This window comes from Sparus aurata, chromosome 5 (genome assembly GCF_900880675.1).
Source record: "Sparus aurata chromosome 5, fSpaAur1.1, whole genome shotgun sequence".
Lineage (NCBI taxonomy): Eukaryota > Metazoa > Chordata > Actinopteri > Spariformes > Sparidae > Sparus > Sparus aurata.
In genome coordinates this window covers 32,889,940-32,906,991 of record NC_044191.1, presented here as the reverse complement: position 1 = coordinate 32,906,991, position 17,052 = coordinate 32,889,940, and the positions used below count along the sequence as shown (strand labels likewise).

The window sequence follows — 17,052 nt, the reverse complement described above, 5'->3', positions numbered from 1 at the left end:
GAAGCTGTCAGATAAATGTATTGCCTTAAAAATTACAATATTTTCTTTGAGATGAAAAGTAGAGAGTTATACAAAATGAAAGTACTCAAGCGAATCTCTAATATGTACTTGAGTTAATTAATTGTGTAAATGTTTTTAATGCACAGTTAAAAACAGGGACATTTCCAGGGAAAGTACCAGCCCAGGACAGGTCAGTAAGTACAACAAATACTCATTTGGCATCATAATTTCTGGCTCCAGATGTCATAATATCCATGCACATTGTAATGTTTTATTATTTTTTTAATCTTCTCTCTGCTGCATTCAGGCAGGCGTTACTTCTGCCTGAAGGTCAAATCAGATAGGATGAGGAGGTGCTTCTACCCTCAGGCCACTCAGGTCCTGAAGCAGTGGCTTTACAGAGGACGTTACACGTTATTCATCATTTATCTACTTAATATACACTTGAATATAACCTGAGTAACTGCTAACTACTGCAAACTGTAGCATTATAGGGGATTACTAGGATAATTCTTTATTTATATATTAATAGCCTATAATTTATACAATATTGACAATATTATCAAAGTTGTTTTGGGTGTCATTTAACAGTTGATGCCCAAAACGGTGAAACTATTAAAGCTCCCACGAATTAATGAAAAAGAAAAATTATGCCGCAGCAAACACATAAGATGCGTTCACCACTGTCGGATAAAAGCGTAAATCCCGAACACACTTTCAACCTCAAAGTTTTCTTATTTGTTAAACTCTTTCCTGTTTCAATAATCGTCTCTAGAACAAATACATTGGAACGAAGCAATTTTTGTTTTTTAACGAAGTCGCAGGTTTGCTGAAGAAAGCATATTTATAAGCATAGTGTTTAAAAACACGAGCTTTACATCTGTACCTGAAGGCAGCAAAATGCGGAAGGGAGGGTGTTCGGCGCCATATTTAATACATCAGAAGCTAGGTAGCATTAGCTGTTGTCATCAAGCCCAAACTTTTAACCTGACACGGAAACCTAAAGCAAACCCTCAACCCACGCGAAAATGAATGTAATAGATCATGTTCGGGATATGGCGGCCGCTGGTCTTCACTCCAATGTCCGGATACTGAGCAGTTTGTTGTTGACGATGAGTAATAACAATCCGTAAGTATTGTCAGAGCGGGGCCCGTCTATGTCCTGAAGAACGTTCTCCCACTGCTGTGTGTTATGTTGTTAGCGTTAGCCCAAAGCTAACTGGTCAACAACGGATGACATTAATGAGCATAAGCACCTCGGGTTTTTAAATGAATGCAAACAGATGTCAGTTAAACACTCAGGCCAAGTAGTTAATTGCACTACTGAGAGTGGAATTTATATTATTATGTGAGACATGGTGAGCGATCATTTCCAAGGAATAGCCATATGCAGAGTCTGCTTTTAGCAGTTAGCTTGAAGTGTTGTGAATTCAACCGAACAGCGGATAACAGTTGTTGTGTAGGAAGACTTGTGACATATATTGTTGTCTACATCGCTCTTTGTCGTCATAATCTCGACAAGATAGTGTGATTGGTTTAATTACAGTAGCCATGTAACGTCAATGTGCTGTCAAAGTTACTGTCCAGGGGGTTTGTTGTGATGCAGCCCAATATAAAATCTGACAGGCAGCAACTTAAATCCTGAAACCAGAATTAGATTTTGACTCGATCACTTTGTTGCTGTAAGGATTCTTAATTACTTTCATTGGCTCTATGTGTGTTAATGAACTTGATTTCAATAATGTTTTTCTCATTTGTGTTTTATGTTACTTAATTTGATGATTGAGTCTTTGTGCTATTGCAGTAGAAAATTGCATCATTGTGTGTAATAGAGAGACTTATTTCAAAGTTGTGTCTTCTAATTGCTTTATTATTTATTGGTTTGTTTGACAGGGACAGTGCTGCAGTGCACAGCATCTCAGCTGTACCAGAGTTAGCTAAAAACCAAAGGGAGACACTGTCTTTACTAAGAAAATACAACATTACAGCATATTAACAGTTGTAGGATGACCCATAACCGCTGTACATAAACCTCATCCGCAATAACAACAACAGCTATAAGAGGATTTCATAACATTAATACATGACAACAGTAATGACCATAATTCATGGGATTAAGTTTTGGGGTTTATGTGTGATGAAAACATAATGAAGTTGATTTTAGCCATGGGTTCATCACAGATCTAACATCCTAGTTGTCCTTGCATTATGTGAGCATAATGTTATGAACTCTTTTAACGGGGGAGGAGAGAGACCATCGATCACTTGAGCAGACACACAAAATCTACAAAGGTTATGCTTCTGCATGATGTTAGTCGTGGTAACCTGATGGCTTTTTTTCCAGTGCCTGTGTTGTTTTTCCAGATTGTGATATGATAATTTGTGTCTTTTCTTGATTCAAGAGAGCTGTTCTCTCCGGCCCAGAAGTACCAGATGTTGGTTTACCACGCCGATGCCATCTTCCACGATAAGGAATATCGTAATGCTGCCTGCAAATACAGTATGGCCCTGCAACAGAAGAAGGTGCTCAGCAAAACATCTAAAGTTCGTACTTCTACTGGTGGAGCTGCATCTAACATACAGGCACAGGTGTGTTGTGAGAAGACTGTGCATTTAAAACATTTTGACTGAAGCTGTAACACAACATGCGGTGTAAAAGATATTTGTCATTTCTTCTGTTCGTGTCCCCGCTTTTGAAATAAATCCATTCCACCATTGTCAACTTCCATGAATGATAGTAGATTAATTTGAAATTACACTGAACAATTTCAAATTACATTGTCTTTCAGAGTTTGCCGTCAGAAATTGAGGTCAAGTATAAGATCGCTGAATGCTACACCATTCTGAAACTGGATAAAGATGCCATCGCAGTGCTTGACGGGATTCCATCCAGACAGAGGACTCCAAAGGTAGGCTTTAACACCCTGTTTTGATTCTGCAAATGTTTGAGTCCCTTGGCTTAAAATATTGTAATAAACTGAATGTTTATTGTTCTTCTTTCTTGCCTCAGATCAACATGATGCTAGCTAACCTGTACAGGAAAGCTGGTCAGGAGCGGTCCGCAGTGACAAGCTACAAAGAAGTCCTCAGACAGTGTCCCCTCGCTCTGGATGCAATCATTGGTATGCGTGGTCACCGAGACACCTTCATTGTCCAGAACGTTTATCCTGCTGAGACACAAAAATTCTGCTTGAAATGAGTGAATCTCATTGTACAGATCTGTTTTGTGAAAAGTCCTCCATAAATAAACTTTGCTTTTTTCCTCTAGGCCTTCTTTCGTTGTCAGTCAAAGGAGCTGAAGTGGCTTCCATGACTATGGATGTGATCCAGAGTATCCCCAACCTGGACTGGCTGTCTGTGTGGGTCAAAGCATACGCCTTCATACATGCAGGAGACAATCAAAGAGCCATCAACACTATCTGGTGAGCAGGGCAGCAACGCTTTAAACATTCTGGTTCCTTTCAAGATGACAGTCCTATTTATTATTGATGCGCCTCCATCCCTCCTCTTGTCTCAGCTCTCTTGAGAAGAAGTCATTGTTGCGGGACAACGTGGACCTCCTGGTGAGCCTTGCAGATGTCTATTTCAGGGCAGGTGACACCAAGAACGCCATCCTCAAATTTGAACAAGCCCAAATGCTGGATCCATACCTCATCAAAGGTGAGCTGCCAGATAAGGGCCCGTGTCCGCATGGATTTTCTTCTGGGCAGAAAAGCGCCGGCTGAAGCTGAGGTGTTTGTGCACTCAGAGAGAGGTGAATTTCATTTCATTTGTTTTCCCCTCACAGGAATGGATGTTTATGGATACCTGATGGCCCGTGAAGGACACTTGGAGGATGTTGAAGTCCTGGGAGGACGATTATTTAATATCTCAGACCAGCATGCAGAGCCCTGGGTGATCTCTGGGTGAGTCTCTGAGCCGGCAGCCTTTAGAGGCCTGTTATATCCCTGTCATGTTAAGTTTTTGTAATCCTTTGTACTTGTTTTTGTTGTTCAGTTGTCACAGCTTTTACAGCAAGCGTTACTCCAGAGCTCTGTACCTGGGAGCCAAGGCCATCCAGCTGAACAGCAACAGTGTGCAGGCTCTCCTCCTGAAGGGGGCAGCACTGAGAAACATGGGCCGTGTCCAAGAAGCCATCATCCACTTTAGAGAGGCCATGCGCCTGGCACCCTGCCGACTCGACTGTTATGAAGGCACATAAATCTTTTATATTTCCATCCTCATATGGTCTCTGTCTCGTCCTTCAGATGTAGTTAATTCCTATTCTGCTGCTAAGCATCAGTACCTGTCCCCTCACAGGTCTGATCGACTGTTACCTTGCCTCCAATGGGATTCGAGAGGCGATGGGAATGGCCAATAACATCTATAAGACTCTGGGGGCCAATGCACAGACTCTGACCATCCTCGCCACCGTGTGCCTGGAAGACCCTGTGACTCAGGAGAAAGCCAAAACCCTGCTGGACAAAGCTCTGGCCCAGAGACCCGACTACACCAAGGCAGTGGTCAAAAAGGCTGAACTGCTGAGTACGTACAACATGTTAACAGCATGTGCTTCTATTTATTTTTTCTTTTGCAGTGATGTGGTTTCAATCATTTTAAACTCTAGTAATATAAAGAACATGAAAATGGATGTACAAGGAAATTAAAGTGTCCCATTTTCTCGTGAAGGCCGGGAACAGAAATATGAAGAAGGGATCGCTCTCCTCCGTAACGCCCTGGCCAATCAGAGCGATTGTGTCCTGCATAGGATGCTGGGAGATTTCCTGGTGGCTGTGAATGATTACCAAGAAGCCATGGATCAGTACAGCATAGCACTAAGGTAACCAGTTCAGTTTTCTAATGTCGCGATGATGTGACAAATTGACAAGTTTTACAAGGAAAGAAACATGTTAATGTTTTGTATTTAATGCCGAATTTACAAAAAAGGCACCAATGATTTATGATGGGAATGCCAATCAAAGAACAAGCTTATCTGTAAGTTTTTTGCATTTTTATTTCGTCTCTCAGCCTGGATCCCAATGACCAGAAGTCTTTAGAAGGCATGCAGAAAATGGAGAAGGAGGAGAGTCCCACAGACGCCACGGTGGAGCTGGACGGCGACGACATGGAGGGCAGTGGGGAGGATGGAGATCTCGAGGGCAGTGACAGTGAAGCGGCACAATGGGCCGATCAGGAACAGTGGTTTGGTATGCAGTGACCCCGGCCCGCTGAAGGATACACAGTCAGTTCCTCCGTCTGACACGCTGCAGCCTGTCGGAAGCTTTTAGCTGTCAAACAGGACAAGGTGATGCTTTTCCCCCGACATTCAGACACACTTCAGCCTCTTCACTGCGGAGATACTCGAGGTTTGTTTGTACAGCTGTCCAATACATTCTTACCAGTAGACACTCAACCTTAGAGGAGATCAAGACGTGTTTTCAACACCTTGATTTCTAAAAGTTAAATTGTATCTTTGATGCTAATTTGGATATTTCATCAGCATTCCTTTGTTACATCTTTGCTGACAGTCTGTGGTTACCTGTTCAAATAAAAGGTAATTATATTCATTAAAAAGTGTAAGAAAAAAAAAGAGACCTTTGGATTTGGAGGTTGAGCTGTAACTGGGCGAGATGTATAAAGGGAAATGTAAACAGAAGCAGCTGATGTAAAGGGAAATTTTGTTCAGGCCGTAAAAATGGCTGGAGTTATCCTTCACGTGTTACAGGGGACTGACATGATTTTTAGATTTGTGTTTTGTTTGAGCCGGACTGACTCGCCTGTTTTCTGCAGAAGAGACGAAGTGCAGACGTCATAGTTTCACAATAAAGGTTGTGAATTTGCCATGTCATGTCTCAGACAGGCTAACTCCCCTGTCTGTCTGTAAAAAGTGACTATATTTCTGCTGCTCTTGAAAATGTACCTTCTTAATTTTAACATGAGAATGTGTCATGTAATGTACATGCTTATTATTTGTGTGTCGTCTGCCTTTCTGTATTCAAAAAAAAAACAAAAAAACAGCCCTCTGATCAACTCATTCTGAAGTTGGGAAGTGTTACTTAACCGTTTCAAGACAAATGTTTATAGTGTTTTGTACATATTTTTAAAGTGTATAATAAAATAATTCAACACTCACATGTTGTAGTCCAGTTTCTCTAGATGGAACATTACACTAAATATTGTTTGAAGATTCCCTCAGACTTGTTTGACCAGCTATAATCTTTTGAAATCCTTAAAATAACATCACTACTCACTCATTAAAAAAAGATCCTGAACCTATGCAAAGATGTCTCATGTGTATACAGAATCACATACTCTCTTTTTACTGTAAGTACATACTGGGCTGCCCTTACTGCTGAATTTTCATAATAAACATTGATATAAAATAGAAAAAGCAGTCAAATTTAATAAAAACAGGTGTTTTATTTGTCTCATTTAGTAATGCAGTTCGGCATAGGTTTGGAGTCACTGGGACACATGAAACCAAAGCTGTTGGAAAAAAAATGCTGAATTGTCATAATAAATATTCATATACAATAAAATAAGCAGTACAATGTAATAAAAACAGGTGTGTCTTATTTGTCCCAGTTAGTTATACAATCGGCATTGGTTTGGAGTTACTGGGTCAGATGACACCGAAGCTATTGAAAAAAACTGAATTTTCATAAGAAATATTGATAAAAAAATACAAGAAGCAGTAAAATTTTATAAAAAGAGGTGATTCTTATTTGTCCCATTTAGTAATACAATTCGGCATTGGTTTGGAGTCACTTGGTCACATGACATGAAAGCTATTGGAAAGAAATGTTGAATTTTTATAACAAGTATTGATGTAACAAATAAAACAATTACACATTGGCAATCAGAATAAGTTAATTAAACATTTTAATCATAATATATCATCAATTCAGCATGAAGACACTTTGTTTTTGTGTAAATCAAACAAACAATACGGTCATTTAGTGATGGTTCCTGAGTCAGCGTCCAGCGGGAGGTGAGCTAACCGTCCTCCGGCTGCCAATACTGGCTGAAACTGAGGAGGAGGCGCCGCTGGGTGTCTCCGGAGTGAATGTCCGTCCAATATCCAACTGAAAACCGAGCCTGTCAACCGGAGAAGAGGTTCTTCTAACTCACAACACGTCTCCTTCACCGGGACAGAATGTCTGTTCGTCTCCCTGTTGTCTCTGTTGTTGCGGGTTGTTATGGCTACCGCTTGTTGTTGCGCACTTAAATATGTCGTCATTGTCGCGCGCATGACGTACTTCCGTTGTTGTGTCAAGCAGTGGCAAGCTGCTATCTTCAACCCCCTGAAACAGGAGGAGCAGGGTGTAAAGTCTGACTGACATCATTGTTTCTGTGGGATGTTGAGTGATAGCTGGTTGTTTACGAGCTGTAGCTGTGGGCAGAGGAGGGACAAGACAGCTTGTACAGGAGGACAGAATCAAACAGGGCTTTGTTTGTCTGTCCAAGAAGAGGCCTGATCCTGTCCTATCTGACTGTCCATTGCTTTGTCTGATGGTGTCTGGTGCCTTCAGCTTCGTGGAAAACTTCTGCATTTACTTATCTCCAAGCTACAGACATGAACAGTGGACACATCCAAGGAGGGAAAACACAGGTGTGTATCTGCTTTTTTACTAACTTCACTAATCTACTCCTCGCTCTGAGTGTCAGACACTCTGAGGCAATAGGAGGACTCTGGATGCTTGTTTCCTCTCTAGAAAAGAATAGAATAGTCTTTATTGTCATTGTACTGGAGGGTACAATGAAATTGAGGGTGCTCCCGCAGCAACAAATAAAAAAGCAACACATAGAACAAATAGGAATATAAATAAATAATATATATATAGCCCTTTAAGGTGCTAAAGGGAGGTCGGAGGAGGTAGACTGGGTTTGTTTTTGTCAGGGTGGGGGGGTTTGTGAGTGTATCCGTTCGTATTTGTAGTTCGTATGGCCCAGGGGGAGAAGCTGTCCGTCAACCTGCTGGTGTGGAACTTTGTTGACCTGTAGCGTCTCCCAGAGGGCAACAGATCAAACAGGGGGTAGGCAGGGTGTGAGGGGTCTCCTCTGATGGCCTTGGTTCTCCTGAGGCAGCAGGATGTGGCGATGTGTTCCAGGCTGGTCAAAGGGCAGCCGATGAACTTTTGGGCAGTGTTAATGACCCTCTGCACCGCCTTCCTGTCCTCGGCTGTTGAGCCTGCGTACCACACACCCAGACAGTACGTCAGTACGCTCTCCACAGAGGAGTGATAGAAGGCCAGCAGCAGCTTTGTGTCCAGTTTGTTTTTCCTGAGGACACGCAGGAAGCGTAGTCGCTGCTGAGCCTTCTTAACCAGGGCCCTGATGTTGCAGGTCCAGGAGTGGTCTGCGGAGATGTGGGTGCCCAGAAACCTGAAGGTGGTGACAGTCTCCACCTGTTTTCCATTTATGAGGAGGGGGGTGTGGTCATGTCTGTTCTTCCTGAAGTCCATGATGAGTTCTTTTGTCTTTTGGACATTCAGGGTCAGGTTGTTGTCTGAGCACCATAGCGACAGTTCCTCCACCTCGGCCCTGTACGCTGTCTCGTCCTCGCCTGGGATGAGACAAACGATGTGCTATAAGCTAAATTTCAACTGTAGCATTATTTATTACACCGTATAAATGTATATATTCTTGTAAAAGTACATTTCTTGTTTTTGTTCTTCCTTATTTATAGTTTTTTATTATTCTGTGTATTTCTGGGACTGTGAATGGGGAGCAGCTCAAGGATCAATAAAGTAATTCTGACTCTGATTCTGAGCAAATATTGCTGACATGAAGAAGTGACACTGATTCGGCATGCTGTCATCGTTTTTCTCCAGGTGTCGCCTGTGGTGGACGAGGCCTCGCCCTCTTCTGTGTCCTCCTCTGAGATGCTTGACATGGACTTGGGACCAGCTCCTTATCAAGAGGTGCAGCCTCACTGGTTCTTCTGTCGACGGGCTGACGACAACGCCTCCTGGCTTCCCTTCAGCAGGGAGGACTCTGACAAACTGCAAAACGCCTGCGACAACGGTATGCATTAGGGGTGTTCCGATACATCGATCCGGATCGATACACACGATTCAGTGATTAACAATCCGATAGCATCGATCCAAAGTGAAAACATCGATTCATATTGCCGCCATCGTTTAGTTATACCTTTATTTTGAAATTCCCATGGCACATCTGTGTCACCGTGTCCGTCCATGGGTCTTTGACAAAATTAGTCTCTTCGTTCAAAGTGAGAGAGGATGGCGTTTCCTTGGCCTACATTATTTGCCCATATTTTTTGAGAAGTGTGCACTTATCCTCCTGGTGGTGCTGCTGCTGCAGAAGTCCAGTGTCCAGAATCAGTGCATAACATAAAAAATGAATTGATGTACCTTTTTTTTCAACTGTGCTTTGACACAAATACCGTATGTAGAACATCAGGGAACATACCCTATTACCAGAACTAAAGCGCAGCACCAGCGCACTTAATTATCTTCATAGCTTCTTTGCTTGAAATCAGTTTGTATCTGATGGTGTATGTGTTTGTTTACTTTGCAGCAGGAGAAAAGAAGGAGGAGGAGGTGGTGGTGGCTGTGGATGGAGAGCGGTATGACGTACATGTCAAGGAAAGGAGGCGCTACGCTGTTTACTGGGAGCAAGCACCCACTGAAGTCCGCCGCTGTACCTGGTTCTATAAAGGAAACAAAGACGCCAGGTTCATGCCTTACCCTGAGGACATCAGCCAAAGTCTGGAGGTAGTTTGACACTGAATCATCACGCCGCTCATTCCTACAACTTCTGACTTCATCCTCTTCCTTACTTTGCTTGTTGCTCACGTTCTCTTTTCGCATTCGTCTTTGGTTCCTGCCCTTCCGATTTGTCAGGAGGCCTATATGATCGCAGTAACTTTGGACGAGTGGAAGAGGAAACTGGAGTTCCCCACTGGAGAGACTGTAATCTTTCACAATCCCAAAGTAAAACCTGCTGTTAAAGCATCTCTTTGTCCGCTGTAATAAAATACGCACCAAAACCACCTCGTACATCTACTGAGCATCTTCTCTTCCATTTCCTTACGTCTCTCTCAGGTGATTATGCAGTATAAGCGAATAGGATTGCAGGACGAGTGGGCGTCCTCACCCTCGGAGCAGACCAGGCCTCGAACTGTCAAGAGAGGAGTGGACAACATCGCTGTGGAAATACCTGATGGTATGTATGTAGGTGTACCTGTAAGAAATGCACGAGAATATAAGCCCATCATGATGTGTTACCCACAGCTTACCGGCTCATTTGTCTGTCTGTTCCCAGGTGAACCAGAAAAGGTGGACCACCTTGTCTTTATGGTCCATGGCATCGGTCCTGCATGTGACTTGCGCTTGAGGTCCATCATACAGGGCGGTAAGTTTTTGTGTGTGTACGCTGTGTAGAAATGCACACGTTTACGTGCATGTGTGACTCCTTTTCTTCTCGTCTCTCTCCAGTAAGTGACTTCAGGAGTGCGTCTCTGTCCCTCCTGGCTTCTCATTACAAGCAGGCTCAGCAGGATGGTCAGGTAGGCAGAGTGGAGTTCCTCCCGGTCAACTGGCACAGCTCTTTACACGGGGATGCCACCGGTGTGGACGAGTAAGTACGGAGAAAGATGGACAAAAACGACTCCTCTGTTGCACAATACTGCTTGTGTTTCCACTGGTTGCAACAAAATGCTCAACTCTGTCTTTCCTCCCATTATTTTCTCTTTTATTCCTCTTTATCCAGGGACATCCAGAGGATCACTCTACCCAGCATCAGCAAACTGAGACATTTCACCAACGACACTCTCCTCGACCTGTTTTTCTACAACAGCCCAACCTACTGCCAGACCATAGTGGACACAGTCGCCTCAGAGATCAACAGGCTGCACGCCCTCTTCCATCAGAGACACCCAGAGTTTAAAGGGGAGGTTTCAGTCGTGGGCCACAGCCTGGGTAAGACGCCCACAAACACAGAGACTCCCACACAATCATTAAAAAACAAAATCTTCACTCTTTCCGTGTGTTTCTCATTCTGCAGGTTCACTGATCCTGTTTGACCTGCTAACTAATCAGAGGACTGATTCAGAGCCCAGAGAGGAGGTACAGTCTCATTCAGAGTTAGAGATAAAACCTGTAGAGTGATACAAAGATTGTATATTTCTCTTCATATAGATAAATAAATCTGTTTTCATTTCTGTCCCCACTGCAGGGGCCCTCTGATGAGCCCTCACACCTGAGCTGCGACACACTGGAGCAGACTCTCTCCAGCCTGGGCCTGCAGCAGTACCTGGACACACTACAGGCAGAAAACCTTGACCTGGAAGCTCTGGTAACACACACACACACAGCAGACATACAACATGCATACAAACCAAAGTGTAATGCATAATTAAAAACATATGGATCTCCTCTTCTAGGCTCTCTGCCAAGACTGTGATCTCAAAGATTTAGGAATTCCTCTCGGACCAAGGAAGAAGATCCTGAACTACGTCAAGAGAAATTGTCTTGCAGAGGTCAGACGAAACTATTCTGCCTCTTCCTGGAATCAGAACATACGGCCATTAAAACCCATTAAAGTTGATTTGTTTCTTAACTTATTTTCTCTCATTCATGTGGATTGTTGTTTTTTTGCCATTGATAGTCATCATATAAAGTAAGCGTTGTATTGTTTAAATAATTTTCTACATTTCTCAATTTAACCAGGATTGTAAGGCAGGCACGGTACATCTGGCAGCAGGGCGGCAAGTTCCACCTCAAGTGAACAGTGATCCGCATGGAAACCGGTCTTTAGGATTGACAGTCCAGCAGACCCAGTTCCACAGCGCGCAGTCCATCACCAGCGCTGTCGACTATGAATACTTTGACGTGGGCATCGGACAGGTACCACACATGCATGGACACGGACACGACGACGTATGCTTGCGAGTAACAGTAGATAAATCAACTTCCTGTTTCTCTCCTCCTCTTGCTTGCCTGGACAGACTAATGGAGGTATAGCCAAGGGACGGTGTGTCTCACATGGTGTCCCTGTGCCGTAAAGCTTTGTCCTGGGCCGTCTTTGTTCTCACTATACCTGGAGTTTCTCATTACATACAGTCGGGTCAAGGAAAACTCAAGAAGAAAGAAATGTAGTGGCTTCTTTATGAGCAGTAGAGTTTCCTACATTGTGCTGTGGTTTTAGTCTTCCTTCTTTGTCCCACAACACTGTCAGTGCTCATTCAGTCCTGCATGAGTGCTCCCTGGTCTTCTCCTTACTTGCTGTCATACTCCCTAAATGTTGTATCGATGTCATGAAATGGAGTTTAATTGTTCCCAACACCACTGTGCAACAGAGAAGTGTTTTTTTTCCCAAACCTCTGAATAGCTCCGCAGTCTTAGAACAAAGACGTAAACATTTTAGAACAAATTTAACACCATATTTATTTCTGGCTACCTTCTCTCCATCCAGGTGTCCATTGATTACCCACAGCTGGCTTTCCACCCTCAAACATTTTTTGCTTTTGGCTCTCCCATCGGGATGTTCCTGACGGTTCGCGGTCTCAAACACGTTGACCCCAACTACACCTTCCCAACCTGCAAGAGCTTTTACAACATCTATCACCCGGTGAGTGATCGCAGAGTTACTGTGGATACATTCAGCACTCAGGAGGAGGAGACAGGGTTCGTACGGGTGCTTGAAATCCTTGAAAGTGCTTGAATTTCAATGTTGCATTTTCAAGGTCTGAAAAGTGCTTGGATTTTAGTTTAAGTGCTTGAAAGTGCTTGACATTATGACTCTGTGTCTTGGAAAAATTGGGATCAGACTGGATAGTTTGCTTAGTACAAGGAGAAATAAAATCATTGTGTGTGTATCATCACATAAGCAGCCTGGTAGCAATAGAGAAGGATGGCTGAGGAGAAGGTGAATTTGATGATGAATTTGGACTAAACTTTGATGAATAAGCGAACAGCTGATAAAAGTTTATGTCAAAAAAGAAAATTACCAGGTGCTCTCAGATCTCTCCTTGTCTCGGTGCAAGTGTGCCTGAAGAACGCCAAGTGGCTTCTCTTTTTTGGGATAAAACTTTGTGATCTCCTTTAATTTCTAAAGTTTTTGCTATCATAAAACAGAATGTTAGATGTTTACAGCATAATACATTGTACATAATTGTGATAAAAAGTGAAAAAAATAATCGTGAGTATATATATATATTCCTGTAGATATGTATTTTAACCCAGCGATAAGGTGCTGGAAAAGTTTGAAAATGACCCTTAAAAGTGCTTGAAAAGTGCTTGAATTTGACCTTGAAAAATGTGTACGAACCCTGATGAGACCTGCTTTCATCTGCCACAACTGCAGTTTGAATTTTTCCCCTATTGTGTCACAAAGAATTAACATAATGCCAAGAATACTTAAAATAAACATATGCAGTCACTGGTCTAATCTAACTTTTGTCATCGTTAAACCTACACATGTGTTATATATAGGAAATAAGTCATGTACTGGAGCTACAATCATCTCTACCATTGTTTTGCTCTGTAGTTTGACCCTGTGGCGTATCGGATAGAGCCCATGATCGTGTCAGATGTGGATCTGGAGCCCATGTTGATCCCTCACCACAAAGGCCGCAAAAGGATGCACCTGGGTATGACCGTCTGTTTCTTTCTCCTCGTCTCCGTACAACGATTTTGTGGTCAGTGCTTTTTGCTCAGTAGGCTTAATGATAACCCACGTTCACCTTTGTCTCACAGAACTAAAGGATTTGAAGAACAATGTTTGGGGGTCGTTACGGACGGCGTGGCAGGCTTTTGCCAGACCACAAGTTGCTGCGCTGCCCCCTGTGGAGGAAGGAGAAACTACAATAGAGAGAAGCCTTCAAGAGACGCAGGGTAGAACAGCACTTTTACTTGCCTGTGGTGTGTGTGTGAGTGTATGTGTGAGTGCAAGCGTGTGTCTTACCGAGTCTCTTCGTACACCTCTCACCCTCCTCTCTTGTGGTTGCTCCTGCTTCTCTCGCCCCCTTTACCACTTTCCCTTGAGCCCAAGCCTCAGCGGAAAGTCACTGCTAAGAGGGAAGAAGTAAAAGTGCTGATTTGTGGACTTAAATACTGGTATTACCTCCAGTGTAAGCCAGGATGGTCACTTGGCTAGAATAAATGAGAAAACAAGTAAATTAACTCGTTCTCTCTCTTGGAACTATCAAAGTGCAGCTGAGATAATAATCTTTGATGAGGCTTGATTGAATTAAATGGAGCTGCTGGGCCTCTGCGGAGGTGTACACTCTACTAGGTGCCATTCAGTTGAATATATGTTAAAAAGGATGAGCAAATGATCTCATTCTGTTGTGTGTTTTACACAGCATCCCAACTTTCTTGGAATTGGTTGTACGAGCTAGTAAGTGCAGAGGTAGATTGTCAGTAATGGCCATTAAAGATGAATGAGAAGCAGCGGTCAGCACTTTCATCAGGGTTCATCAGCAGAACACCGGGTCTCTGTGGAGACTCTTGAGACAATAATTAATTCATAACATATTAGTACTCATCACAACACTGGCCTACCTGACTGATAATTACGCAACAGCTCACTTGCACCTAAGACATGAATGTTTGAACTCGACTCCTCCATGATCATCTGACTCGTATGATTAACTCTCTGAAAGCTTAAAACGCCTCCCGAGCAATGTTATCAAATCATCCAGTCCAGCTATAAAAGCATTGCGCAAAGTACTTCACTCCCTGAAATCATGTCTTAAAATGTTCTTGTTGGAGGCAGATGACCCCGCACAGTGGAAAGTTCCTGTAGTGATGGATGCTCACTGAATTGCAAACCTAATTCAGAGAAATGCTGCAACACTCACTCACTAACTCTCCTCTGGGACAGATGAGGACATTGTACACAGCACCTACTCTCTTCTTTATTAAATTATCTGATTTTCCTGCATTTCAGCAAGCATTATGGGTCAAAGCAGGTCGCTGCTGGTGACTCTTATCATTGTTTTTGTTGTCTGCCTTTTCCACCTCTGTCCTTGCAGCAGTGTGTGAGGAGGCAGAGTCCTCGGGTTCAGCAGAAGAGACGCAGCCGACTGAGATTAAAGTGGGTATGTTGAACGGAGGACGACGGATCGACTACGTGCTTCAGGAAAAACCCATCGAGAGCTTCAACGAATACCTGTTTGCCATCCAGTCTCATCTGTGTTACTGGTGAGTCACGCATACTTGTGGCAGGGTGGAATACAGTATCTGTAAAACTTGGAATAAATGATGTTTCTCTGTATCCGTCTGTCTGTCAGGGAGTCTGAGGATACCGCTCTGCTGCTGCTGAAGGAGATCTACGACAAGCTAGGTGTGGCCTTTGAGCAGCCACAACAGTAATTAATTTTATGAATGAAGACTTGCTTTTGTGACCCGACTGTAACATGAAAGAGAGGAAATGAAAGACAGCTGACAGAACCAGAATCTGCACAACCCTCTTCCAGAATGCCTTACGGTCTGGGTGTCACCTGACTGCCACGCCTGTCGCAGCAGGTGATCTTGGTTCAGATATGTCAGTCAACTTTAACTGTGATCTCTTGGTGCCACCTACATTACAACTGCAGGACCAGGTCATAATTGTTTGTAATCCACCCGAACATCACTGACACGTTCCTGGTCACACTTTTCTGTGTTTTATTTGTAATTCTTGATTTTACTTACCAGCGGTTATTGACATATCATGCATGCAGCTGCAGCATAATAACCAGAAGACGCACAATACTTCAAGAATAGATGATTATTTACCAAAATGTAGAACTGTAACTAAATAATAGCTGTCTTAACCTCAAACTTCAAGCTCTCTTGACAAGGAAGCTCTCTCCTGACCTCACATTAGACTACACCTTCATGAATAACTGGGTCGGTAGTTTGAATTTGGTTGACCATAAAATGTTTACTTTCTGTTTAGATGAATGAAGGTGGAGGTGTTGTCTGTAAGAAGTCCTTCAGGCAGCTAAATTCTGTTTCTGTCAACAGTAAGGACACTTTAAACCCAAAGCTGCTATTCCTCACATTTCTGTAATGAAACAGTAATGTGGACGTCGGCCACTATCACTATCACTATCACTATCAAGTGAAGTTTGCCTTCTAAGAGAAGTAGTTTCAGAAATGAAGAAGTGAAACACGGACACTTTACAACGTCCTTTTGATGACCTTTTTGTGTATATATGTATGTATTGCATGTGTTATTCCACTCTCTCTTCCCCACGTCGCTGCCATGTCCTCCTGTAAATCCTCAGTTTGTTCTTCATTCCCATGCAGACGCTATCCCACCTAGACAGTTGCCATACCAGTAGACCAAATGTGTTCATGTGTCTCTTATGTTCATTGTATTGCTTTGCCTTTCTTTGTTATGTTAGAGCATTATTTCTCACCCAATTCTGAGTTTTCACATTGAAATCATATGATTTTTTTGCACAATAACTAGATTATATAGAATTAATGCTTCAAAGCAGATTCATTTATTTTTATATGACAATATACATGAAACAGTGTTAGAAATATCACAAATCAGCACCTTCATATAGTAACATGAGGTCAAGACTATAAAGTTGAGAAACTCTCTGTGTTGAGTGAGTGAACTTTATTAATGACTGTTCTGTTTTGCACTGTTGGGGCCCCAGCAGCTCTGAATTAACTGTATTTACACCCTCTGAGTGTAACATCTGCACAAACATGTAATTTTTCTTTGAGAAATGCACTAAACACTCAATTATCCCATCGACGGTTTCTTAAACCTCATCATACTCTCTGTTTCTGTTCAGTAAGACGGGACCTAATGATCTGTGGCTCGTTGTTTTTTGCACTTGATACTAAACTGTTGTTGCATGTAAAAAACAAACAAATGTTCTTCTTTCCTAATAAATACCCTGTGAATATGGCTACATGTTCTGTGTGCCATAATAAAACAGTACAGGTGTCTTTTTGTGTTCTTTTAGTTTCAACCACAATAAAATAACCTGGAGCCTTTTTTTAGGGTTTTTATTCGGGATGCACAGTTTTATCAGCCAATGCAGATAACCGATAATTGAAAATTTTTTGTTACTTTTTGCGACTATCGTATCGTTGT

At 42.6% G+C, this 17,052-nt stretch overlaps 2 protein-coding genes across 2 annotated transcripts; both read left to right on the top strand.

The window, feature by feature from the left end:
* The first annotated feature begins 912 nt into the window (after window positions 1–912).
* On the top strand, window positions 913–6,111 carry anapc7 (anaphase promoting complex subunit 7). Its single transcript, XM_030418163.1, has 11 exons — window positions 913–1,129; window positions 2,403–2,589; window positions 2,790–2,909; window positions 3,011–3,122; window positions 3,269–3,422; window positions 3,518–3,660; window positions 3,788–3,905; window positions 3,997–4,193; window positions 4,300–4,524; window positions 4,669–4,819; window positions 5,008–6,111. Exons 1-11 carry the CDS (start codon window positions 1,029–1,031, stop codon window positions 5,195–5,197), a joined length of 1,698 nt encoding a protein of 565 aa, XP_030274023.1. The 5' UTR covers window positions 913–1,028; the 3' UTR covers window positions 5,198–6,111.
* Window positions 6,112–7,225: 1,114 nt separating this feature from the next.
* LOC115582316 (phospholipase DDHD2-like) lies at window positions 7,226–16,896 on the top strand. Its single transcript, XM_030418231.1, has 17 exons — window positions 7,226–7,591; window positions 8,814–9,006; window positions 9,523–9,719; window positions 9,849–9,938; window positions 10,050–10,170; window positions 10,270–10,359; window positions 10,443–10,584; window positions 10,717–10,925; window positions 11,011–11,072; window positions 11,182–11,301; window positions 11,390–11,485; window positions 11,676–11,852; window positions 12,421–12,576; window positions 13,495–13,597; window positions 13,704–13,841; window positions 14,984–15,152; window positions 15,242–16,896. Exons 1-17 carry the CDS (start codon window positions 7,556–7,558, stop codon window positions 15,321–15,323), a joined length of 2,181 nt encoding a protein of 726 aa, XP_030274091.1. The 5' UTR covers window positions 7,226–7,555; the 3' UTR covers window positions 15,324–16,896.
* The last annotated feature ends 156 nt before the right edge of the window (window positions 16,897–17,052 follow it).

Excerpts from the sequence above, each read along its gene's own strand:
- anapc7 (XM_030418163.1), top strand. The coding sequence starts at position 1,029 with ATGAATGTAATAGATCATGTTCGGGATATGGCGGCCGCTGGTCTTCAC. Across the intron at positions 2,910-3,010 it reads CCAGACAGAGGACTCCAAAG|ATCAACATGATGCTAGCTAA; the intron begins GTAGGCTTTAAC and ends TTCTTGCCTCAG. Across the intron at positions 4,820-5,007 it reads CAGTACAGCATAGCACTAAG|CCTGGATCCCAATGACCAGA; the intron begins GTAACCAGTTCA and ends TTCGTCTCTCAG.
- LOC115582316 (XM_030418231.1), top strand. The coding sequence starts at position 7,556 with ATGAACAGTGGACACATCCAAGGAGGGAAAACACAG. Across the intron at positions 11,302-11,389 it reads ACCTTGACCTGGAAGCTCTG|GCTCTCTGCCAAGACTGTGA; the intron begins GTAACACACACA and ends CTCCTCTTCTAG. Across the intron at positions 13,598-13,703 it reads CCGCAAAAGGATGCACCTGG|AACTAAAGGATTTGAAGAAC; the intron begins GTATGACCGTCT and ends TTTGTCTCACAG.